This window comes from Episyrphus balteatus, chromosome 1, assembly GCF_945859705.1.
Source record: "Episyrphus balteatus chromosome 1, idEpiBalt1.1, whole genome shotgun sequence".
Lineage (NCBI taxonomy): Eukaryota > Metazoa > Arthropoda > Insecta > Diptera > Syrphidae > Episyrphus > Episyrphus balteatus.
In genome coordinates this window covers 36,892,101-36,919,205 of record NC_079134.1, presented here as the reverse complement: position 1 = coordinate 36,919,205, position 27,105 = coordinate 36,892,101, and the positions used below count along the sequence as shown (strand labels likewise).

The 27,105-nt window shown below is 30.5% G+C and overlaps 1 protein-coding gene across 1 annotated transcript in view; it reads left to right on the top strand.

Annotated features, from left to right (window-relative positions):
* LOC129907021 (tyrosine-protein kinase Dnt) overlaps nt 1–25,232 on the top strand; it is a 121,324-nt gene extending 96,092 nt beyond the window's left edge. Inside the window, exons 2-4 of the mRNA XM_055983054.1 lie at nt 23,395–24,505; nt 24,575–24,871; nt 24,956–25,232. Coding sequence (XP_055839029.1) covers nt 23,395–24,505; nt 24,575–24,871; nt 24,956–25,067 — 1,520 coding nt within the window. The 3' untranslated portion in view covers nt 25,068–25,232. The remainder of the gene's footprint in view (nt 1–23,394; nt 24,506–24,574; nt 24,872–24,955) is intronic.
* Nucleotides 25,233–27,105: the final 1,873 nt, after the last annotated feature.

The window sequence follows — 27,105 nt, the reverse complement described above, 5'->3', positions numbered from 1 at the left end:
TGGAACCATAAATCGCAGGAAACATGAGTTACCAAAATAATGTAGCGTGAGTTACCTAAATATTTTAAAATTTTTCCTCGAAATATTGAACAAATGTTTGGTTTTGTCACTAATATTAAAAGCTTGTAATTTTTTATGTGTGGAATCTTCATTAAAAACAAATAAAGGTTCTTAATTTCGCAGAAAAACTTCATACTGTCGGACTCTTAAAACTCTTATCCGATTTTTGTAACGTGAGTTACCATCATACTTTTATTTCTCCAATGCAAATGCTAAAAATAAAGAAATTTTTTTTTGTTAATTATGAAAGTAATAGTTATGCTCCATTCATGGATAGTAATTTCGTATCAATTTATATTAAAATTAACAAAAAAAAAATTATTTATGTATAGGAAATTTTTGTGAATGTAACGTGAGTTACCATGGAATTGCCCCAAATTAAAAAAATACAAAATGCGACCTTTCAATGAAAAAAACAACACTTTTTTCCATAAGAATTGGAGTTGTAAGCTTTGGTAGAAAGTCGCGTCCATCAAATGAACTTCAAATGACGCCATTTTTTTTTGTAACGTTCATAACATCAAAAAGAACAAATTTAGGGGGTATGCGTTAAAAAAAAAAAAACAAGTTGAAAAAATAAGGGACACCCTAACCTTTATCTTTCAAAATTTCCAAAATATTTAAGAAAATGTATTTTTTTTTTTCAAAATCTGATAAATGTAGCAAAATTCGCACACAAAATTCTTTAAAAAATATCATATTGCAAAAATATTTGACATACCTTCTAACAATAAGGTTGATATGTTTAAGCCCAAAAAAAAAACACGAGTTTCTCTCATTCTCATAAGAAATAATCAAATCGAAACTAAATGAATGAATACAGTTCATAAAAACCATTTCAACAATCAAACCCATCAATTATCGGTTTATTTATATGTAAATATGCCCATTGCATTGCATCCCCTTTATAAATGTATATAAATGTCTGTTCCAAACATTTAATATAGCCAGCAGCGACAGCCAAGTCTGTCAGCATCATCCGCATAATAATAAAAAAAAAAAAAAACATAACACACATTCGCGTCGAAATTCAATGAGTCGATTTATAAACATGTCAAAATACAACGCGGGACATTTCTGACTTACATTAAATAAAAAAAAACACACGCATTACCATGATCGCATTTATAAGCAAAAGGAGGAGGTGCTGATGTTACCGCCTTTCTCATAAAAATGTCAAACCTATAATTACACCGTGTTACAAAAATGAGGTTTTAAAATATACGCGGGCGGAGTCCTATCAGGTTTTGTAGAGCTAGTCGCAGTGAATACGAAACGGTATTTGAAAATCCCCTAACACCCCCAAAATCTGGAGTTACGGGCAAAAAACGGTTTTTTGGACCTTCACCCATTGAAAAAATTCTAGCTTCGACAATTTTTTACCCATTTTCGATTTTTTTACAGTTTCTGATAGAAGATAAATATACCTTTTTAACAATGTGTAAAACATGTTATGTCGGTTAAACCACTTAGAATTTATAAGATGTCAAAGTTCAAAAATTCAATTTTTTTTGTCATTTGCCCAACTTCGGCATCAATTTAAAGTATATGTTTTCAAGACAACATGCTATTTAAAAAATGTATTCTAAAACTTTATCTATTTCCCAATTGATCGAGGTATTTTTTATGAAAATCACTTCAAAATTGGCTTAGAAAAAAAAATTTTTCGATTTCAACACAGTTACAGAAATTCGAACTTTTAGGCATAGAACAAAAATGTTGTTTCGGCACATAGTAGGATAAGTTGGGCGCCAGGATTTGATGAAGGGTTTTTGTAGAGGAGCTCAATACAAACATTTTTTTTCTTTGTTAGGGGTTTCTATCTTCCCCCGTTTAGGTGGGAGGGACTTTTTCTAAAAAAAAATTATCAAAATAAAAAAAATTATTAAAAAACAACGGCAACACTTACAGTAATAAATGATACCATTTCCAAAAGGCAAAATTATGCATTTGATTATAATTTTTAAATCAATATAATATTACCAATAGTTTTTGAAATAATCGATTTCAAAGTTAAAAATAGGGGAAACAATTTTTTTTTTTAAACTCATTTTATACTATTTTTGTCCATGAATTGAATTTTAGTAAATAAATTACTTAGACAGAAAACTGCCTCAATAAATTCCTTATCGAACAGTGAAAACTATTATGTTTCTATGTCTTCTAGTTTTTGAGAAAATTGAAAAATAAAAACAAATGAAAACAAAAAATATTTTGAAAAAAGAAAAATCTGATAAAATAATTTTTCAATTTTCCCAAAAACTAGAAGACATAGAAACATATAGTTTTCACGGTTCGATAAGGAATTAATTGAGGCAGTTTTCTGTCTAAGTAATTTATTTACTAAAATTCAATTCATGGACAAAAATAGTATAAAATGAGTTTTAAAAAAATTTTTTTCCCCTATTTTTAACTTTGAAATCGATTATTTCAAAAACTATTGGTAATATTATATTGATTTAAAAATTAGAATCAAATGCACAATTTTGCCTTTTGGAAATGATATCATTTATTACTGTAAGTGTTGCCGTTGTTTTTTAATAATTTTTTTTTATTTTGATAATTTTTTTTTAGAAAAATGCCCCTCCCACCTAAACGGGGGGAGATAGACCCCCCTAACAAAGAAAAAAATGTTTGTATTGAGCTCCTCTACAAAAACCCTTCATCAAATCTTGGAGCCCAACTTATCCTACTACGTGCCGAAACAACATTTTTGTTCTATGCCTAAAAGTTCGAATTTCTGTAACTGGGTTGAAATCGAAAAATTTTTTTTTCTAAGCCAATTTTGAAGTGATTTTCATAAAAAATACCTCGATCAATTGGGAAATAGATAAAGTTTTAGAATACATTTTTTAAATAGCATGTTGTCTTGAAAACATATACTTTAAATTGATGCCGAAGTTGGGCAAATGACAAAAAAAATTGAATTTTTGATCTTTGACATCTTATAAATTCTAAGTGGTTTAACCGAGTTACATGTTTTATACAATGTTAAAAAGGTATTTTTATCTTCTATCAGAAACTGTAAAAAAATCGAAAATGGGTAAAAAATTGTCGAAGCTAGAATTTTTTCAATGGGTGAAGGTCCAAAAAACCGTTTTTTGCCCGTAACTCCAGATTTTGGGGGTGTTAGGGGATTTTCAAATACCGTTTCGTATTCACTGCGACTAGCTCTACAAAACCTGATAGGTCTCCGCCCGCGTATATTTTGAGTGTTACACCGTGTTATTATTCCTGTGTTTCCAAAAAAAAAAAAACCAAATCAGAGACCCGCTTTTGATTACTGTTCTTTGGACAATTTAAAGATACGAACATGACGAATAAAAAAAATCAAATCATCTAAATTGGAACAAGGAAAAATTTTGTCAATTAATTTGCTCTGCGACAAAAACATAACTTCAAAATACCTTTGATTCGCTTTAATTTGGAAATATTCCTACATACGTGCATTTAATGATCTCGTTAGTGTTAGTTAGTCGAACTTAGTGATTAAAGTTGTTAATGATATAAAATCTGTCTATCTTTTTCCTTAAAAAAAAAAAAAAATATTCAATGCAAATCAGATATTCGTTTTATGATTATTAGATTCGATTAACCATTTAATTTAGTTTTTTACTCGCTTGAGCTTGGAGTAATAATTAGAACGGAACCTCTTTTGAGTTCATTGTGGAGGATAAAAATAACAACAACAACAAAGAAATATAGAAAAACAAAAAAAAATGTATCTACACATCCGTATAATTTCGGAATTCATATATTTTCTGATGCAAACACGACTTAAAATGCATCAATTAAATAAAGTTCATTGTTAATGTTGCCAACTTTGGTGAAATTGGAAACTTTTTGATTATGATTATAGATTTCAAAGTCTATGGTTTTTTAATGTTGTTATTGGATTAAAAAATTATTTAGCATAATTTGTATTAGCAAGAAAAAACGTTGACACGAATTCGTCGTGTCAATTCCTGGCGAGGAAGTACCCCTAAAAATAATTTTTTAAGGTCGAAGCCAACCCTCTGGTGTCATGGTCCACCGCACTTGCCATCGCGCGCCAAAGTATATGGCCGCCACACTACCGCCGCACAGTGTGCAATTTTGCCAATCTAGCAGTACTTAATTCTAATTCCAAGTAAACTTAATTTTTGTGATGCAAACCAGCTTAATTTTGTTAAGTATTGTATTTCTACAAGGGTTTTATTGATTTTCAAAATAATATATCTAACTATATGTCCAATATGTGGTATACGAGTACAAAATGTACCACAATGGGTGGGGAAGAGCCGACATCGAGCAAACGATTTTGGGAGTTGGTTCTTAAACTGTCTTTATTTCGAAAACGAAGCAAAATATCGAAAAATTTTATTTAATCTTTTTGTCTTATTTTGCCAACAAGAATCTAAAAAAGTCATTTTCAATTTGTAAAAATGTGATGTGCGATTTTTCAAAAGATCAAAAAATTGGTTTTTGGCCTATGTACCTGAACAAAAAAAAAATTTTGTATGGGGTCAGCAGTCTAAAGCATGGAAAGTAAACGAATTCTAACACAGAATATACCAACGGAGATTTTAAACCCAATAACACGAAATATACACGAGGATACATTTTTAAAACGCTTCACAAAGTTACAGAACACAATAAAAAAACATCACTTTTAAGGACTTCAAACAAACGACTTTTTTTTTTTTATTTGTAAGTGCACAAAAAAATTACTTACCCTGAGAAGTTCTAATATATTACCAAAAATAAATAAAATAAATTTAATTTACAAAACTTATTTTCCACTTGACCACGCTGTTATCAACTTGACACAAGAAAAGCAATGAGCTTCAATTTTTTTTTCTCTTGAACCAAGCTGATGTTTGTGATTCTGTTGAACGGTAAATACAGTTGTTTTCTTGTTTTTTTTTTTTTAACACTCTATTGCCAGAGGTTTTACCTTTCATATGATACCAATTTTGTCGCATTTGAGAGACATTTATTTTTGATTAAAGTTCCGCTGGATTGGCAAAATTACACACTGTGCGCCGTTCGGTGAAAAATTTCGCCGCACAACCGTTGCACCACCGCACAGCTGCCGCACCATTTAATTTTTGATGGAAAATTCGCTGCACCATGATAAATAATTTTGGATTGAAAAATAAAAAAAAAAACTATCGACGAGAAGTAGATTCAGAAGCGGTGCGGCGGTGGTGCAGTGAATTTTTTCATACAAAATGAAATTGTGTGGCGGTGTGGTGCATCGATTTTTTCATATGGTCCAGACGTAGTGCAATCGTGGTGCGGGGGTTTAGAAATTTTTGATCATCGTGCGGACGTGGTGCGGCGCAAAAGTTTGAAAACAGAAACTAGTCTCACGGGCCCAAATCTGGAGAGTTAGGTGGGCAGCAGTTCGTTGTGAAATTCGACTAGCACGACTGTAAACAATTCGGGATATTAGAACCCTATGATAATTTTGCCCTTCTGCAGGTCAGGTAGTCGAAGTTAGAAGTGATCGTACACAACATCTAAACTCTTTTAATTCCCTGCGCGAATTCTGAAAACGTGTTGGGCATTGAATTTACTTTAGTTAATTTTGTACATGAGCATTTACATCTGGTAGACTTGCAGGTCTGAACAAACAAAGCAATTGAGCACTCGAGGTAGGGCACAATTAAGGCCCAGTTTTTTTTTCCTCTAAATCGAGTTTATATACATAAGTTGAGCGTACTTAAAGAGATATTAGAGTTCTGTTGGCTGGGTTGAGTTGTCCCAAGATGAGTTGTCTCAAGTTGAGTTGTCTCGTCATGAAAGTAAATTTCGAATGTACCTTAATTAATTAAGAGTACGCTATCCTTTATGCTGTGTGGCTTGTTTCTCATCAAATAACATAAACTATTTCAGAAATATTTGTGTTAAATTTTTGTCTACATAAATCCAACACAAATGTCACCTCATATGGCAACCATATTTAATCAGTTGTTATGTCTATTTTATTTTTGTTTGCATTCCAAAGCAATGGGAAATTGAAAATAACCATTAGCGAGTGAAAAGTGCTATAAAGAAAATAATAACATCCAACAAACAAACAAAAAAAAAAAAAAAGAAATATATTCTCATACACCATCCAACTTTTGCCAAAGGACTATTGGACTATAGAGCCAAACCGACAATTGTACTCAACACCAAACAAATATAAGTAATAAAAGTACATTTTTATATTTAAAAAAAATATAAAAAAAAGTATATAAATCCACACTCCTACTTTATGTATCCATTAAATCCATTTCGCGATTAATAATTTCCATTTTGTAGCTATAGTAGCAAGGTACCTATAGGCACTCCTCTCCTATACAGCTTCAGCTGCTTGCCAAGCCAGGCTAGGCTAGGCCAGCAGCCAGCTACTGATAGCTTATGGTGGTTTTCTGTGTATGAACAATGCACACGACACAATCTACTATAGATCGAGTGCTGCTACTGCCTACAGTGTAACTGTTGTGACTGACCCCCGAGATGAGGCCAATTGGCCATAACTGTGTAGTGTATATGAATACTTTTGAGGAAGCACGCTTTATTGCTACCCCATACTTCATTCTCCAAAGCCCATCACCCACCCATTCTTATCCTACTCTACTGATGGACGTAACGATTTTGTGAAATTTTAATTACGCAAATTACTTAGTGTGTTGAATATGAACACTGCGGATCATAAGATTGAGGTTGTATTTTGTATGGTTTGGAGAGTTTTGTGTAGACAATCTTAGAACTGATTTGCTCGATATTTTAAAAGGCATATTACAATTAATCATTTTTTTTTTATAAAAGCCAACTTTACGATGAAAAGGTGCCTATTAAAGATTTTTGGAGAGATATGTGTAGACATTCCAAAACCAAATCACAAATTGTTTTTGACATTCCTAACAATATTGTATTTCCATATCCTTGAAATAAAAAAAATAATTCAATATAATTATTCACAGGCACGTTATAAATCCATTACTCTCCAAACCATGTAAAAAAATACTCTCCAAAACATAAATTTTTGTTGAAAAACATGTATAAAATGTTATATTTTATAAATAATCTTGTTCTTAGTTTGAAATAACCTAAATTCATGCAAAATTATTAATTATTTTATTTCAAATCACAGTTTTGGACATAATTCCACATTCAAATATCTGCCAAATTATATCCCATAGGAAACTAATTTTTAATTTTATTTTGTAGAGAATTTGACAAACTTCAAAACCTATTCAAATACTTTTTCTCTAAAAATGACCATTTACGAAATATTCAAATTAATATGACGACAGAAAAAAAAAATCAATCAATTGACATGAAGTGTTTTATGGATTCACATTGTTCGAATAGTGGTGGACTCGTGCATTTTGGCATGATGATGATGATGCATATAATTTACATGAGACTTGGCTAACTTAATAATAAAAACATAATAATGATATATAGACGCGCCACCGAGCCAGAGATGTTGAAATGGAAATAATAAATATTTTTTTTTCATTTTTTTTTTTTTTTACAATTATACCTACAAGTACGTACTAGATGCGCCACACACTTATAAAACATCAGAGGCAGAACAAGTGCATTGTACTCTATTTATTAAGTGTGACAGATGATAGGGTAGAAGTGGGTAACTGAATTAATTGCACTGCAAATAAATGACACGAAAATTGAATTAACATCACACACAAACACATACAAAACAAATTTATAATTACAGAAACACAAAAAAAAAAAAATAATAAAAAACAAATTATGTAGTTGAGTTGAGTTGAATTGTTTATTTGCTTTTTTTAATCAGATTCTGCGTTAAACATACCACACAAAAAATAAGGTTGACAATTACGATATTCGTTTTTTTGATTCATTATATCACAAACTGCAATTTCATTGGTAGGTATCTCATTTGTCCTTAGACTCCACTGTAAGCTTAAAAAATGGTTTGGGATTAAAAAAGACAAATTAATTCCAAAGTGACATTTTTACAGTTAATGATGTCTTTAGAAAAGAAGTCAGGCAGTTGTTCTAGGGAATAAATCTTCAAACCTTTTGCCATCATCTAGCGGAGTACCGCAGGGCTCGGATCCAACACTCTTCTCTATTCTCTTCTTTATTTAAGTGAATGAAGTACACAAAACTCTTACGCCACTGACTGTGATGAACATCTTTTCGCTGTTGTGACATAATGATTGTCCATTGTATGATGCAATTAACGTGGATATTGGATCTGTCATCGGTTAGACACTAGTCTTACTTAAATCTGCAGTTTTACTTCATTTTTCCATTACCTAATTCATTAGTTTCTTTGAAACAAGATATTTCGACCAAAAATTCTCAAAACAGATCTAACTTTTCTTCATCAATTTCGCTCAGTTTCTGAATTTCTTCACGTTCTGCTAGCTATTAGGCATTTCATAAAATGTCGGTTAAAATTTCTATAACCTCGATTTTTGTCAAGGTTATAGCATTGAGTTTAACTTTTTGCTCCAAATTTCGTTTCGGTCCAAGTTTCTCGCTGTACAGTGAAATGTTGTTGAGTTCCTAAAGTTCTTCATTACTTTTGCCGCTTTAACTGGACCTTTTGTCAAAGTTATATCATCGGGCCTAACTTTTTATTCCAATTTTCTGGTTGAATAACATTTTGGTACAAATTTCTTCAATTTTCTCGCTGTATAGTAAGTTTTTGTGCGGGAGGTCGTTTGAGCTAGAACGAAAAGTTATAGCATCGAGCTTAGCTTTTTACTACAAATTTCTTGTTAATTCGACATTTTATAACATTTTGTTACAAATTTCCTCCAAATTTCTCGCTGTACAGTGAGATTTTGTTCAGTTCCGGAACTGTACACTATTTCTGTTGCTTGGGCTTAGCTTTTACTTCAAATTTCTTCTTGTACCGTGAATTTTATTCAGTTTCCAGAAAAAAAAAAAAAATCTTTAAAAAATCAACTCGTCCCTTACTAATTTTGCTGGTTCCCTTAAAAATGGACCCATGCAAATTTTGCATCCAAATAATGCGTTTTAAATCGTCAATTTTTTTTAAATTCAGTTATTCATCCTCCCTTCTCAGTTAACATAATTTTTTTTTTCAGAGCTTCAAAAGAAAAAAATATATTGGCACGTTATCGACAGAGTCATTGTTGAAAAAAATCCACCATTCACGTTTATTGCCCACACCCAAAATATCTCTCAACGGTTAATTGTTCACGCACATTTCAGACTCAATTGTTATTATCCTCGACTGCACACACAACATTGAATTGTATTTTTAAAAATCGAGTATCCTTTCAATTTTTTTTACCTACTCTCTCTTTCTTTCTCTATAAAATAAATAACCAATAAAAAAATTTAAAAAAAAAATTGCTAGCTATGTGTAAATCCTTGCAAATATTTACAACCTCTTCTCTCTCGCTGCGTCGAACCCTTAAAATCCATCATTCAAGCAAATAAACATTCAATAAAAGTCCTTAATTTTATTTCACTTGGTTATGGTTTTTTTTTTGCGTTTTCATTTTGTTGTTTTCTTCAGCATTGACTATAAAATGTGTATATCCTTTTGTTTATCCCACCCGAATACACTGGTGTATTCCACCATCATCACCAATATAATTCTGTGTGATTTTGAGTCCTCTCAGCAGTCAACCAAAAAACCAGATGGTTTCGCGACTGCTTACAACTTTTTTATTCGTGCAAGGTTCTTTTGTGCGAAATAAAATAAAAAAATTGTAAAAAACATACAATCCACATGCACATAAATTCGCATAAGGAACATAAGCACCGCACCGAAATATTCGACATTCGTAAAAATTCCCAAAAGTGAATCCTTTCATTTTGTAAATACTATACGCAACGCACATTCACAATAGGAAAACGACTCAAAAACATAAAATACAAAACTGAACAGAACAAAAATCCTAGGAAATAAAAAAGTTAATCCAGTTTTCCTGGCATATGATTTACACCAATCAATTCGGTTTTACCCTCTCATTCGTCCTGATTTCAAAAAAAAAAAAAAAAAAAAACAAAGAAAATGCTGTCAAGAATAAAACAGGACACCAAGTGGAAATTTTAACGCATTCAAATTCAATTCTAGGGATAGACAAAAAAGGACTTTACGACATTTCTATTTTTTTGAAAAATATATTTATTTTTTTGAATGTGTAAGACGAAGGATATAAAAGACAATAGAATGAATAATAAAATCGAAACGAATTTGAATCTGTGATTTTTGTTCGGTTTGGTATTTAAAGAAGCGAGCAACAGTGTGCGACTGGATGACAATGATGATCCTTTGTGTGTGTAAATTTATCTGTATGCATGATGATGACAAAAAAGGACACCCAACCGAACAACCATGATAAGAAAGGAAATTTCCTTTACTTCCCATTCCCGGTTAAAACCGAGACCGAAATCCTATGTGACAGATTTAAAATTTTCAGAGCAATAAAAACAGAACCAAAAAAAAAAGGATAAAAGGGATGACGATGACGGAGAGTATAATGGCAAATTACTGGCGATGATTTATTCAACAATTGCTGTAAGCAATGTGCTTTTACTTCCACAAAATGTAATACCGAATCCTCTCACATAACAAAAATTGCACAGGGAAAAATAAAAAAAAAAATAAGGACGACGAAGAAGAAGTTACTTCGTCAGGATATCGCCTTTGTAAAACACCAAGGACATGGTGTCGATTGTGTGTTGTTGTTGACGTTAAGTTTTTGTGTTTTTACCGTTTTTATTTTTCTTCTTTTTACTGTTTAAGTCACAAAAAGGGTTCATTATGGATTTTAGAAGTGATGGGTTTGTGTCTTGGGTGCGAAAAAAAAGGGGGTTGACTATGGACTATTTTTAACTGACTTCGGGTGAAACAACATCAACAAACGAAGAGTTTTAATTAAAAGTAAATTAATTGTCAGTTCAAGAGTTAGAGACTCTTACAACCGGCATCCAGGCAGGCAGGCAGGCGGCCTTAGGTTACGGATTGGCTTTTGTAACTGTAAAGGGTTTTTTTTTTAGTCTTATAGACCGTAAGTCAGTAAGAGAGTTGACTTTTATCCTTTAACTTAAATATGAAAAAAAGGGGAGTTTAGAAAAAGGTTTTTTTTAGATTGCTTGGAGGCATTTTTAGAATATTTTTGTTTGTGTGAAGACTATACCGAAAAGTGACGGAAGAAAAGTTTTGATTAACTTTGTTAGCAAGGGGCTTTAGCAGCGACAGCAATAACAAACGGCGGCGGCGGTAGCGGTGGTGATGGTGTTGATGAGATTTTGTAAATTTCTAATTTTATAAGTGCATAGCGAAATAATTATAAGTCGGGATTTGAAGTGAGTCTATTAAATTAATCATACGTTTTTAAAAGGATTTGTTTTTGTTTTCTTCCTGTTTTTTTTTTTTTTTAATTAACAGGAAGAAGAAAATGTTAATATAGGGATGATTTTATTTAATAACATTTGTATACTTATGTCGAGACTTTTGGGTAAAGGGGTTTGCAAGTTTTTTGTTCTCTTTCGTGACTAATTGGCGTATGTGGAACGGATATTTTGACATTTAATGTTATATGGAAGGATAATTAATTGTGTTTGTTTTATTCTTGCTGAATGGATGTACAATTTTAAACCACAGAAAAGGGTTACATTTAATTGAATTATAAAAATCAAGAGGTTTTTTTGAAAGGTAATATGTTGAGAAATGACACGTGGTGTTATTAGGTCATTAGTAACCAAGTGTCATTGAAAATGTTGAAAAACATTTTTGATAAATCTTTGAAAATTGGGATTAAGAAGTTGAAGAGGTTTTAAAAATTATGAATTCTATTGAAATGTTTATATTTTATTTTATTTTATTTTATTTTATTTTATTTTATTTTATTTTATTTTATTTTATTTTATTTTATTTTATTTTATTTTATTTTATTTTATTTTATTTTATTTTATTTTATTTTATTTTATTTTATTTTATTTTATTTTATTTTATTTTATTTTATTTTATTTTATTTTATTTTATTTTATTTTATTTTATTTTATTTTATTTTATTTTATTTTATATTATATTATTTTATTTTATTTTATTTTATTTTATTTTATTTTATATTATTTTATTTTATTTTATTTTATTTTATTTTATTTTATTTTATATTATATTATTTTATTTTATTTTATTTTATTTTATATTATTTTATTTTATTTTATTTTATTTTATTTTATTTTATTTTATTTTATTTTATTTTATTTTATTTTATTTTATTTTATTTTATTTTATTTTATTTTATGTCATTATATTTAATTTTTTTTTTTAATTTTATTTAATCTTTTTTTTTTTATTTTATTTTATCTTATTCTCCCTTATATCTCTTTCTTATTCTTATAAAAAAAAACTTCTGCCGAGATTTGAGGTAATTCCATGCCTCATTGTACCTTTCTACCATATTTTTATAGATCTTAAAACTCTTTAAATTGAAATATCTAGATCTTAAGCAAGATGTTATCGCTTGACCTTTCTCTCATAAATCTTAACCTTGATTAACTAAATTCTTCTAACAAAGCCTTTACGTACCTTTTAAATCACCTTACGTGACCAACAACTAAATTGCCATTAAAGGTTAAACTTTATGACTAACACACAACCCTAATAAATTAAAAACAATCCAACAGGTCTCATTCTTTCTGCACCTTTTTTTTTAGTGAAAATAAATTAAAACACCTTTTAAGCTCTTCTTTCTTGTGTGGATTGTTTTTTTTTTTTTTTAGTTTTCCGTTGAACTAATAAAATTGATCCTTAAAAAACTGGTGTTGTATTTTTGTACATTAGAACACTTGCACTCTAATCGTTTCTAGCAGTGCACAACTTGTCTCCCCTTTGGCAGGATAATTCTGTTTATTTATTTTTTATTTCAATTCCTTTTTTTTCGTAAATAACATTTAATCCTTTACTCAAATAGAATCCTTCCATTAAAAAAAAGGGTGTTGCACAAGTACTTTTGCATCGCACCAGCAATATCCTTCGTGAATTAAAAAAAAAAGCCAACATCCTGATTCATTAGAAACTCGCTTCCAATGCAACCAACATAGAGGAAGGACGATAACGACGAACGACAAGGATTTTATATTCAATTCGATTTAATTGAATTTCAAAATATTTCAGACAAAAATATCGTGTCGTCGGCGGCGGCACTCTCTTTCTCTTCAAATATACAAACAAATAAACACACAAAAAAAAGTACCTAAAATTCTAACCAAGCACAAAACGGACGACTAATCCTGTTTGTCATTGATTAAAATCCTTTCGGGCCTTCCAAACAAAATTAAAAAAAAAGGACGATAAAAAAAGTTATTGAGTGAGAGTGTGAAGACGACAAGTAGAGTAACACTGAAAAGAAAGGGCACAAAGTCGGCAGCTAGGACGATTTCCTTTTTCCGTTTATTAATTTGTAATTTAATGAGTCCCTCCGTGTGTAAAAAAGGACTCTCATCATAATGAAGGGCTTAACTTTTATTGAGAGCCTGAGTCTGAAAGAACACACAAAAAATAAAAATAAAAACTAACATTTAAGGAAATTAAATTCTTGTCAACTTTGTGCTATTGTTGTGTGTGTGAATGTCCTTTGACAAGAATTCCTGTTGTAATATTTTAATACACATGAATAACAAACATACAATACTGGCATATCGCACCTTTTAAGTGATTAAACACAATATAAAAAAAGGTCGTTGTAATCGTCCTCGAGCAAAAGGGAAAGGGAATTTTTTAGTTTCTTTTTTATTTGTTCTTCTTTATTTTTTCTTGTAACGATTTTGTCCTCTATTACCCTCAATTTCAGGCGAGGACAATGCATTATGTATTCAAAAATAAATTCTAAGAACATTTACTTCTTACCTAGTTTTCAGCAACTTTTTGGGCAAGTAGATTTTTGACAGCTTAACATTTTGTGAATAAAATTAAATGGGTAGTAGGAAGTCGTAGAAACTTGCTCGTACTCGTATATAAAATAAAGCCAGTCCTTATTTATTTTAAGTGAAAGGGTGTTTTTTTTTAAGAAATGATGAAATTTCAAACTTACTTCAGCTGAAACCAAAACAGTATTCCAATCAAAATTTGTAAAAATGTTTCACGAATCTAAGGTGTCTATAAAAATATTTTTGGTAAAAGGGTGTTTTTTTTTTTTTAGGGGTTCAGTTATGTATGAGAAAGGTATTATAACAGCTGCCATAAATTTTGTTAATTTTTTAAACTTGATGAAAAGTTTTGTTTGTTATAAGAACTGAGTATTTGAAAAGTCTAAAAAATTTTCTTGATTGAAAGGGTGTTTTTTTTTAAAGGAAAAATAAAATTCAGAATTGGTACCTTCCTCAAAAACTTGTACCGAAATGGTACCCCAATGAAAATTGGTAAAAATCTAAGCTGTCCATAAGAATATTTCAAGTGAAAGCGTGTTCTTTTTTTGGAAAATAAGTCGTTGTCTATGCCATGGGAATTACGGAAAAAATAAGTCTATCCTTTTTTTCATGGAAAAGGGTGTTTTTTTATAGGTTTAAAAAAAAATGTGGGTCTGTTGCAAAAAATAAGTATTATTAATATGTAGTACCCTATTAAAATTCAGCAATTTTGTAACTCTTGAGACTGGAAGCAAGAGTCTATAAAAATCTCATGGTTAAAAGGGTGTTTTTTTTTTATTGAAAAATAAAATATCTCATGGTTAAAAGGGTCTTTCTTTTTATTGAAAAATAAAATTGATGGTATGAACGTTGTATTTGGGATAGATAACAAAAACAAAAAAAAAGAGTTTTCATAAAATATTTTTGGGTAAAAGGGTGTTTTTTTTTCGAGGAAATAGTCAATTCTGTAATAAGTTTGGGTTCGATGATGTTATACACAAATCATCGCTATGATTAATGATGATTAGAATGTTTCTCAAAGGACTTCAAGAGCTCTTTGTTCATTATGAACTACTGCGTACATTTTAGAAAGAATTTTCTTTAATTTTGCTATTGAATTGGACAATGCTTGGTGTAAGTTTTTTGTACCTTTCAGAAAAAAAAACGAAACTTTTAAGGATTTTATGAACCCTTTATTCCGGTTTGATAACCTCTGTAACTTCAAAAAAAAAAAAAAAATATAAAGAACTCCTTAAGTGTCAAAAGGATATATTTAAATGCTATTTTAGGACACTTAAAAAAGGTTTATATTTACAATAAAATTGTGTGTTTTTCAAACTGGAATAAATTTCGACTAAGAAACATTTTCCATAATTCCAATACCTTTTCCCATCATAAGAGGAGAATAAGAAAACATTTAAGGAACCATGAAAAAGAAGAAGAAGAAAATATAAACGCACACCCAATTCTTTTGTGTGTCAAAAAGGTGTTTATACAGCAGCAGCGTGTGTACCTCCTCTATTTTTTTTTCTCTGTGAAGCGCACAGGAGTTCAGAAGGACCATCTCTATTCTTCAGTCTTTTATACTATATGGAAAGTACAAAAGTCCTTTTGTTTGCATTGTGTCTGCTAGAATCCAACGAAAACTACAAAAACGACACGAATAAGGAAAGATTCCTAATGCTTGACAGCTCGCGCTATAAAATTCAAAAGAATTTGTTGTAGGTACTCTCTACAAGAATATAAAAAGAAGGTAGGTGTAGTAGGTAGGTACTCTTGGTACTTAGACTATATCGTGACAACGATAAAAAGAAGCATTTCTCACCTTTTAAGCGTTATTTCCGGTCTTTGTGTTATAGCCGGAGATTTAACACCGCTTAGCTGTGTAGTTTTTTTTCGTTGTTGTCTCCTTCCTTTGGATTAAGATTAAATTCACTATATTCTTCTTTTGACTGACTGATAGCTGGGATAGCTTATTCTTTGTGCGTTACAAAGATCAGTTTATCCGTAAAGTGCATCTCATTTCTACAGAGTTAAAGTGTCACAAAGGCCAAATAAATTAAAAAAATCGACAAAATGAGATTAAATAAAAAAAAAATTGAAAAAAAGGGCTACAGCGACAAATCAATTTTATTAAAATCCCTTCCATATCTATTCAATAGAGAATTAAAGATATATAAAATAAAATCGTCTCTGTGTACCGGCGCGCAGCGTATATCTTTTATTTTTTTTTTTTTTTGAATCTATGAGTTTTTCTATCTGTCATTTGTAGTTGATGCGATGGCATATCCAGTGGTTGGTTTGGCGGCATTGGTTTGGTTTTTTTTGGTAACTTGATAGCAATAAAAACAGCAATTGTTCGATTTTGTGAGATTGAAATGTCTTTTATTTGAAAAGATAGAAAAACGGGATGGATTGAATGGATTTTGCCGCAATTCAACACACAAAAAAGTCGCGTTCGATGATGGTTCTATTGAATTGAATTTTTTTTTTTCAACTATTTTGTTGAATTTAATTTTAAGTATTTTTTTAGATTTATTTTTTGAAGAAAAGAAAGAGAAAACCAATAGTGTCAGATATCTTCTTTTGTCAAAAAAAAAAAAATGAAAAAGATTCTTCAATGACGCAGATAAAATTCAATCAAGTGATTAAAGAAGGCAGCAGAAGCAGGGGTTAGTTCATGTTGCTGAAATTTGTCAGGATGCCTTTTTCATTGTTCAAAAAATGCATGAGAACAATAGTTACGACGTTATGAGGTTTAAGTTCGATGAAATTTAATAATACATTCGACCCCTATCAGGAGATCAATGAGAAATTTTGAGAATTTCCTGAGACTCTCAAAAAGATAGGTACTTCCGTTTCAAATGATTCTGAGACTTCCACAGACTCTAAAGTTCCCTAACAATATCCATAGTTTATACTTGGTTAGAAATATTTCAGCGCTCGGAGAGTTAACAAAACTATGTCTATGTGATTTTGTTCGTATTTTTGGTAGTTATATCAGTTGGGACTTGATTCAAAATCAACTATATACATTTTTTAAATGGTCTAAATGGTGTAAAAATATCAAAATTAAAATACACATTAGGCGATGGAGATCGAGAACTAATTTTGATGTTATTGTAACAATGTTGACTTAAAACCTTTGACTTGCTGGAATTGTTCAGTCTTATTAAAATTCAACCATCATACAAGTCGTCTTTAGTTCAGTTGCTCTTACCCACGAAGTCTTTAAAGAGCTTATCCTTCTATGTCATAATATGTCAGGTTAAACGATGAAAGTTTAGACGAATATCTTTTAAAATCTAAAGTATGCTTTGCAGCAATAAACTTAGCTTCATTATCTTATCCATTTTTTGCAGTTTCTGATTCAAAGTGCTTCTTATAAATCGACTACAAAATTTATCGCCAGAAGGTTTGACATTCTCGAATGCTTTAAATCTTTAAATACTTTAAATCTTGTTCTTGACTCATGAAAATTCTCTAGTTTTTCGGCTTTTTCTTAAAATTATTTCTAGATGTTTTTGAAACGCTCATTAAAAACAATGAATTTAAAAACAAAAATCGTGTATGCAATTTACATGTGGTAAAATTGAAACCTTAAAAAATCATTTATCTTGAAAAAAAAAATTGAAAAAATATAGGTAACTTTTTTTTCCATCACCTTTAAATGTATTTTTTTATATGATAACCTATAGTAAATTTTATATCATATGAAAGGTTATTTAAGCTTTAAATATTTTCTACAATTATGTATGTCTATAAAAGAATTTTTTGAAACCAATCAATTTTCACAAAAAAAAAAAAACTAGAAAATCAATCCTTGTTTTCTTCCATCACCTTAAAGTCGATTATTTTATTTTACAACCCATAATACATTTTATATCATCTGAAAGTATATTATTTAAGCTTTAATTTTATGTTTCAGTCATATTTGCACCACATCTAGAAAAAAAGTTACAACAATGTCGAAATTTCAAAATTAGATTACGTTACTTCCTACACTGGTGGTCATTGGCAAAAGATCTCCAAAGGCGTTTTGAAATATTTTACAAGTTTTTTAATTTAAGATTGTGAAACTTGTAGATCACGTACCGTTTTGGTGTGATATATAATAAACGGCAATATTATCACTATGCCTATTAAAGTTAAATCAAATTTGTATGTGCTGTGCTTCGGGGGTGCTTCGTTGGAACTCCATTTTTACTCCATTTCTTCTTAAAAACAGAGATATTAAAAACTTATCAATTTTGAAGGAAGTTCTAATGTTCTTTTCATGTCTGAGTATCGAACAATTTTAATGCTCTTAACCTTCAAAAAATGACAAATTACAATCTTTCAAAATTTCTTGCAATTTAATTTACAAAATTAACTTCTGACATCCTTATTACTAAGCTAAATATCTATCTTTCCGACTCAAATCTCTCTTGAAAACCCAACCAAGGTACATAAATCACATTACAAATCACTAAAAAGCTTTTTCTTCGTAATTTTGAAAAATATACTAAATTGTTCATAAACAAAACAAAAAAAAAAGAAGAAGAAAACACAAACTCATAAACCTCATCTTTTGTGATAGGTACTAAAAATGTTGACAAAAAAAAAACTCCATAAACTTCATCTTGTTCCACCCAAAAACACCTGACACTTCGTCATAGTTAATTATTTTCCATCATATTTCCCAAAAATGACTAAAAGAGAAAAAATAAACCTCAAAGAATCGTTTTGAAAACAACAAAACGAAAAGAATTCTGAAAGTATTATAATACCACCTATTCCAAGCCAACCGCAAAGTGTCGGCACCAAGTGTTACAATACACAAACCTTCTTTCTTGATGGCGATGGGGGCCGACTGCTGCTAGCTCCTTTAAGGAATGAGAATAATCATCATCGTCATTATTACACTCCCCTTCTCCTTACTATTATACAACATATAACCGAACCGTGCCATTTCCAAAAAGGAATCTTGTTATAGCGCCACCACCGAGAAATAACATCCTTTTTTACAAACGAGACGAAGCCCCAGCTCAGGGAGCAAGTGCAATTGTAATAATTCATGTGGCTTGACTTGGGTTCGTTCTTCTTCTCTCCTGGCAAATATTTACGATGCGGAGAAGATTGAGTTCTTATTTTATTTCTTCCCGGTCGTTGATAATAATGTATAGAGGAGGACTGCTGTGCGATTCTAAACGAAACCCGTTCCCAAAGAAGCTGTAAGTAAGCTCTCTTCCCAAAACTATAAAACAAATTGAAACAAATAGACAACGAAATGGTAAAGAAGCAAAAAAAAGAAGAACTAAAATAGAAATAAAACAAAATAAATATTTTTTCTTCCACTTTTTTTTGGTAGATTGTTGGGTTAAATTTAACAATAAAATTGTATAGTAGCTTCTTTTTTTGGGTTCATCTTATTTCTGTCACAGGAAGAAGATATTTCGGCAAAGTGAAGAACAAACAGAAGACACATAATAGCTATTGCCGCTGCCATAGTGCTCGAATTCATGCCAAGACAAACAATGAAGAGCTCGTGATGTTTCTAAAATTAAATTCCATTTTAAGAAAGATTAGTTTTTTTCCTTTTTTTTTACTAGTATCAAGGATACTATAGTCAAAAAAAAATAAAAGAGCAATGATGGCAACCACGCGGTTAACCATTCACTATGTTTTATTTGCCGAAAAATAGATTATCATCCTTCGGTGAAATTTTAATTAGTCTGTGAAAATTTTTTTCTTTCTTCTATGTGTGCATTATTATCTTCAGCTTTTCACTTTTTCTTTCATTTTCGTTTTCGTCGTCGGTCGTCGGTCGTCTCCTCCTTCGCCTTACGATTTATTTGCTTGCGCGCCAAAGAGGAATGCTGTCGATGTGTATAGACATAGAATTTGAGATTATAGTCATTGAACAAACATGGCTAATATGTACACTGTACAGCGGAATAACTATAAAAATTTTTGTGGTAGGTACAGTAGGGCCGAAAAGAAACCTCAGGATGAAGGTTTTAGATGAAGGAGGGACAAAGGGTCCATACAATTCTTAAAAATATTTTTTTAACCGGGCTCCGGGCCAAAACAATGATTTTTTTCTTAATCAAGATGGAAATCAAAAGAAACTTCTTTTTAAACTCTATTTATAACTGAAAACCAAAAGTTTCTTGGGGGTCTGGTGGATAAGTTATTTACATCCAAACTTTTTTTTTTCTTACATTCGAAGGCAGATATCTTCAGACTAATGTCTTAAAACAAGTTTTGGTTTGCAGATATGAGTTAACAGTGACCAGGACTATGCATTAAGGTACAACAAATTACAATTTTTTTTTTTTTTTCAAATTTTCGAAAAAAAAAATGAAGGGGTACCCCTTGCTGAAATAAAATGCATTCATCCATCTTTTAAAGGAAAGGCCCCTTAAATCTCCTTTCATAACTGAAAACCAAAATTTTCTTGGAGTTCTGATTTCTGAGATATTTTAACAAAACATTGTTTTCTTCTTTTTTTTTTTCTTACATTCCAATGACGATATCTTTTGGACATAGTCCCAAAGTTGGTTTTGAATTCTTTGCCGCCGGGTACAAAGGGGTTAAGTCATAATTGATAGTTTGCCTGAAAATGTGAAGTTGAGCTAATCGATGAACTTTTGAGCATTGATTCTCTTATTTTTATAGAAAAGAGTAGTTGTTCTAAATTTATGTTTTTGATACCAAATAAAAGAGAAAAAAGAGGTTATTCTTATTTCATCGAAACCCGGAAAGTGCAATTTTGTGACTTAACCCATTTGTACCCGGTGGCAAAGAATTATGGATATGAGTTTATAATCAGCAGGCCTATACATAAGGGTGGGTCAAAAACCAACTTTTTCGAATTTCAAATCAAATGGTGAAAGTCAAGGTTTTAAAAAATAATCAAAATCGGTTAATATCTTCTGCCTCCAGTTTGGCCTTGAAACTTGAAACAAAATTTAAAAAATTGTAATTATAGAAAAAAAATTTAACCACCCTAACGCCTTATTTTTTTAATATAATAGCTTTATAACACTCTTTTATGAATTTGGTTAAAGACTTCCGGAACTCTGGGGTTTTGAAATTTTTCGAAACGAAATTCCTATTTTTATGATATTTTTTTCATTTTTATGGACCATTTGTTAAAATTATTATTTCTACCAAATAAGGAATAAGAAGTAAAAATGGAATTGAAATAATCAGTTAAAGTTATGAACTCGCTGAAGATTTGAAAATCTGTTGGTAAAGCTGGCTTTGACTATTAATCATTCTTCTCGCCACACAGTAGGGCATTTGGAGCTTTACGGCGTCAAAAATCATTTGCACGGCCATTCCTTGACGAAAAGTCATGAATTTTTGGCCACTGAAGCATATTAGGTATTATGAGAAATACGAAAAATCTTCCAACTTTTAATTTTTTTCAAAATGGTGCTCCAAAAATGGCGGACAGAATAAGCTTTAATAGAATTTTTTCAAAACTGTACATAAGCTAGAAAATTACTTAAATTAATGTCAAAAAGATGTTTGCTCTTATGTAGAACTGTTCCTATTAAATAAAAAAACAATTTTTAAAAATTAATACAAAGGCCGAAAAATATCAAAGTAGTAAAACACAACTTTCTTTGATTTTTTTGTTTAAGTTTGCACTTTTTTTTACTTCTTCCCTATTTATATATGTTCATAAAAAAATTGATTTTATTGGCGTTATATTGTTGCCAACTATGTTTTTATGAAAATAAATAAAGGAGAAACAAAAATAAATGCAAACTTAAACGAAAAATCCAAGAGATAGTAAAAAACTGTGTTAAAGTGTGTTTTACCACTTTAGTATTTTTATGTCTTTTGGGCCTCATTCAAGTTAAAATTACAAATCTATCTCTTTTAGATTTTTGAAAAAATCCCACCCTTGCAAAAAAAAAAATACGTTATTGTAGGTGTAAATGTTGATTTTTAATCATTTTTTTTGTTTTGCAAATGTTAACTGCCAGTGAAAACTGTTTGTTTTTAGTAAGACCTTGGCATTCTGACCAGTACATCAGATTTCCAGACCTAAATGTTTGAAGCGATTTTAGTGATCTTCCTTTAAGAATGTATTACCAGTTCCCAAAGATTTCTCCAAAAATGTATTTCAATTGAATATCTTATATTTGGTTTTTACTATAAGGGTATTCACGTAACGAGATAATTTTCTACTTTGCAGAAAAATAGAAAATTCCGCAAATGGTTCAAATGAACACCCCAGAAGAAAATAATTGCGTAAACAAGGGAAACAAACAGCTGTTTGTTAAACGTCAAATTGAACTTGTTTAATTAAAAAAAAATGAGTCAAGCTAATTTTGCAAATACTATACAACAATTAAAAAAATGTATTTTGCTCAAATAAAACAATATTCTCTTTTCAATATTAACATATTTTATTTGTGGTTATCTTAATAATAAGACATAAATCGCGTTCAAAATGATATTCCAGATACGGGGATCCCAGATAGCCTATCCGATATGTGATTGAACACACCCAAAGTTTATCTGATTTTTTTTCTACGGTTTCTGCTTCAAATTTGTGAGATAAAATTCTATGATTTGCGGAATATTTTTCCCATACAAATTTTGACAGTTCATTTCTACCGATAGAAAATTCTACAGTTTCTACGGGTTTTCCGCGTTTACGTGAATACCCCTTATAATTTCCCTGTTAAAAGTGGTTTAACCATTAAATATGACTCTTTTTTACTTCTTTACCGTTAATTTATAGTTTTCATTTTAGTTTTGATTTACACGTTTCTTCAGCTTGAAACACCCTCCGACATAGTGGTTTAAAAGCGTATATAATTTCCACATTCTTTTTCTTTTCTAATTTGCCTTGAATATTTTGTTACCTAACTTGCCCACCCTACTGTCAGTATCATTCCACAGTCCATCCACACATGATGATGCTGCAATTGCTTTGTGCTTGGCGGTGAACAAGAAGAGATAATCATCATCATTTCTGGGAGAAAATTAATGGGCAATGTTTGTTGTCGTCGTCTTGCTGTTTGGAGGCTGAAATTTTCTTAAGCATTCATGCGCTCATTTTCCCACTTCTATCCCCCCTCCCCATCAGTGTTTTTTTTTGTATGATTCCCCTCGATCTAATTTTTCATTCTGTCTGTTAGTCTTCTCTGTTCATTATTGCTCTTAATCCAAAAATTGCTCCCAATTTCGATTTGGAAGGAATTCCCAAACGATTGAACCACATAATTGAAGGCAGTTAGCTTGAGACAAATTGCATTGTCAAACTTTGTTCTGTGCTCAAAAAGTATTTCTTCACAGACACACACAAAAAAAACGTGCTCCAAATGAAATTCCATTCTTTTGTAATTCCATCACGAATTTCTTCGATTTATATAAATTTCTTCAAGTTTATTAATAAAAAAAATCATGAAACTAATATCTCTTCTATCTTTCTTATGTTATTGTTATTGTCATTTGCAGGTGTCTCAGCTGAATTATACTACGTTCGCGAGGGACAAGTCAACGATTATGCCTTGAACTTTGTTGTACCAGTGCCAGCAAATGTTCGCGACATTGCATTTACATGGCAAAGTTTAGCCGGACGTCCGTTGCCTTATAGCATTAATGTACAATCCTCTGATCCAGCTGTTCTACCCCGGCCCACACTCAATATCTCACAAATCGGAGAGATTCCAACAAATGTGCAAACCTTTTCAATTGGCATGAAATGTTCTGGCATACGGCCAGCTGAAGTCGAAGTTACAATCACCATCGAGGTAATTCTAAATCGAGCATCGAATAATATTACAGAATTGGTCTTCCGGCGGAAAAAGATTTGCATGGCTGCCGATCAGGATGAGAATAATGTTGATGATCCAATGTTGTTGGAGACTGTGGTACCGCCACCAGCCGGTTTGATTACATTGATTGTGGGTGGGATATTGGCTTTGATGTTGGTTGTGATATTGATTGTGATTGCTTATTGTGCGAGGGGACCATCGAAACGACAAAATCACGGTCAACCAATGAGAACTTCGAGCTTCCAACGTCTTCAGACTAATCCTCCTTGTGGACCGTATATTTCCCCATCGATTATTGCCCCAATTCATTCGACTTTGCCAAGAAAAATCGAACCACAACAACCCGAAGAGTTGCATCGTAGGATTTCCGAATTGACAGTTGAACGGTGCCGAGTTCGATTATCGAGCTTGCTGCAAGAAGGCACCTTCGGAAGAGTCTATAAAGGAACCTACAACGAAAATCAGGATGTTTTGGTGAAAACTGTTGCCCAACATGCCAGCCAAATGCAAGTGTCTTTGCTGCTTCAAGAGGGTATGAGTTTGTATGGAGCTTTGCATCCTGGAATTCTATCGGTTTTGGGTGTTTCAATTGAAGATCATACAACTCCGTTTGTGCTGTACCAGGCGATGAATAATATGCGCAATTTGAAGATGTTCCTGCTCGAGCCGTCATGTTCGCGATCGATAACAACAATTCAGATTGTTATGATGTCATCACAGTTGGCAATGGCTTTGGGTCATTTGCATAGTCATGGAGTTGTTCATAAGGATATTGCTACAAGGAACTGTGTGTAAGTTAAAAACCTTGGAAAACTAACCCGACGCCATTTTGTTTATCAATTTTTTTTTTGTTTTTTTAGTATTGATGATCAACTACGTGTAAAACTGTCCGATAGTTCTCTGTCTCGAGATCTCTTCCCAGCTGATTACAATTGCTTAGGTGATAGTGAAAATCGTCCTGTCAAATGGATGTCCTTGGAAGCTCTACAAAAGAAACAATTTGCTGAAGCAAGTGATTCTTGGTCATTTGGTGTGCTAATGTGGGAATTGTGTACGTTTGCCAAACAACCTTATGCTGAAGTTGATCCTTTCGAAATGGAACATTATTTAAAGGATGGTTATAGGTTAGCACAGCCATTTAACTGCCCTGATGAATTGTAAGTTAATTAAAAAAAAAAAAATTATAAATTGCCCCAACTTACCCCATTTTCCCCTATTTTTTTCATTTATTTTTCTGATAGATTTACAATAATGGCATATTGTTGGGCCCTCTTGCCAGCTGAACGGCCTTCCTTTGCTCAACTTCAAGTCTGCCTAACAGATTTTTACACACAAATAACGAGATATGTTTAATTTAAAAAATATCGACAGTGTTAATTTTTATTATTATTATTATTTACTCGCTTAAAAATCTAGTTAGACAAAAATATTTAACATTAATCGAGATAAAAACAAGGATACAGTAGGGTAAAAAAACACATACATTACACACCACACACTCATACACACAAACATAAATTAACACATTTATATATAGATTTAGTCACAGGTGCATTTACATATGGATTTATATAGATATTAAAAAAAATAAATATATATATATACAAATGAGAATTAAATATATATATAAATTTAAATAAAAAGAAAAGAACAAATAAAAAAAAAATACCAACCCATCATCAATGGCAAGTTTTATTGCCAAAATAAAAATGACAATTTTCTTATATATACCAAATTCCTTAATTTAAAAAAAAAGAAATAATTAAGAAATAAAATATTTATCTTAAAAAAAAAAACGGTAAAATACAAAATCATTGTCTGCCATTTTGAATCTTATGATTTTACTCTGGTAGTTTGTAAATAAATTTATATAGATACGAGTATATATACAATTTAAAATAAATTTAAAAAATAAAATTTATAAAAACTATATAAATAGATATTAAATATTAAAAAAAATAAAATATTTAAAAATATATTATATAGATGGGATGATAAATTTTTAAATTAAATAAAAATGTATATGAATTTTTTTTTGCTTTTTTTTAAAATATTTTTTTGTAAAATTTTTCTTTTTATTAAATTATTTATTTTTCTTATTTCTACTTAAAATATTATAAGAAATCAATTCTTTTTTTTTGTAAATTTTATTTCTTTATTTGTAAGTTGATTTTTGATGTAAAATCATATTTTTTTTTTAAAAGTGTTTTAGTTTTTTAGGAATTTGTTTTTTATATAAATACGAAAAAAAAAATAAAAACTTAATAGATTTATTTGGACAAAACAGTGTTCAGCCAAAATAGACAGCTGTAGAAATAAATATATTATAACAAAAATAAAATTAAAAAAAAAAAAACAACAAATAATTTTATACTTATACTTAAATTTTAACAAAAAAATAAAGAAAATTACGTGTTAAATGAATATTGGATTTTTAATTTGTTTTTAATTAAACTTTAAAAGAATTGTTTATATTATGGTAAGTTTTACATACAGAATATACGAAGTCAAGTTTGTCAATCAACCACTTGGTGTTCCTGGAAATCATTGGATGAATTTTTATTTTATTTTTATAAAGAAGCGGAAGAGTGAACGGTTTTTTTTTTTGACGGTCAATATTATTCGGGTTTTGATCATAAATTTGAAAGTGTTTAAATTAGGCCTATAAAATTCTGGGCTTAAAAATACTGCATTTAAAAATTCTTTTAAAAAAATTGTTTGAAAATGAAGAAAATTGTGAACGTTTTTTGCATAAATAAAAAAATAATTTTACTTAAAAGAATAAGAGACCAACAAAGTTTTAAAATCAGCTAAAAAAAAGAGGTTGTCTGTAAAGCCGGTTTACGGACGATGATTTAACGTGATAACTTCATAAAAAAACAGGTTTTCTGCTTTTGTTAAAATGAATCAATTGAAGCGTTTATTTATTTCAAACAATCATAATTTACATAGTGAGGCGGCATAGCAACACAATCGTGCACTTTGTGATAAAAGCATGAAATTAACATCGTTGGTAGTACTCAATATAAGAGTTATTTTGAGATATTGGGCCACCTTGTATTCCATCCGGAAGGGTAGATACAAGACTTTTTCTGTGTTGCACTCGATTTGTTGCATATCATAGTATAGGCAATGAAACATTTGTATTAATATGATACATGATTTCGAGGTATTTTCTAACGCCCGATCGAATAAAAGCATTACCAAAATGTCTCGACCATCATGTAAAAAGTTATTGGACTCTTTATGAATTGTCTTTTACTCAAAGAGCAAGAGTCAGAATATTACCAAGTACTCCTTGAAAAAAAGTGGTAGGTTGATAAAATTTCGTGTGGACGTTTCATATACCATAGAAAAAAATAATAAAATATGTCCATCAAAAAATTTCAGG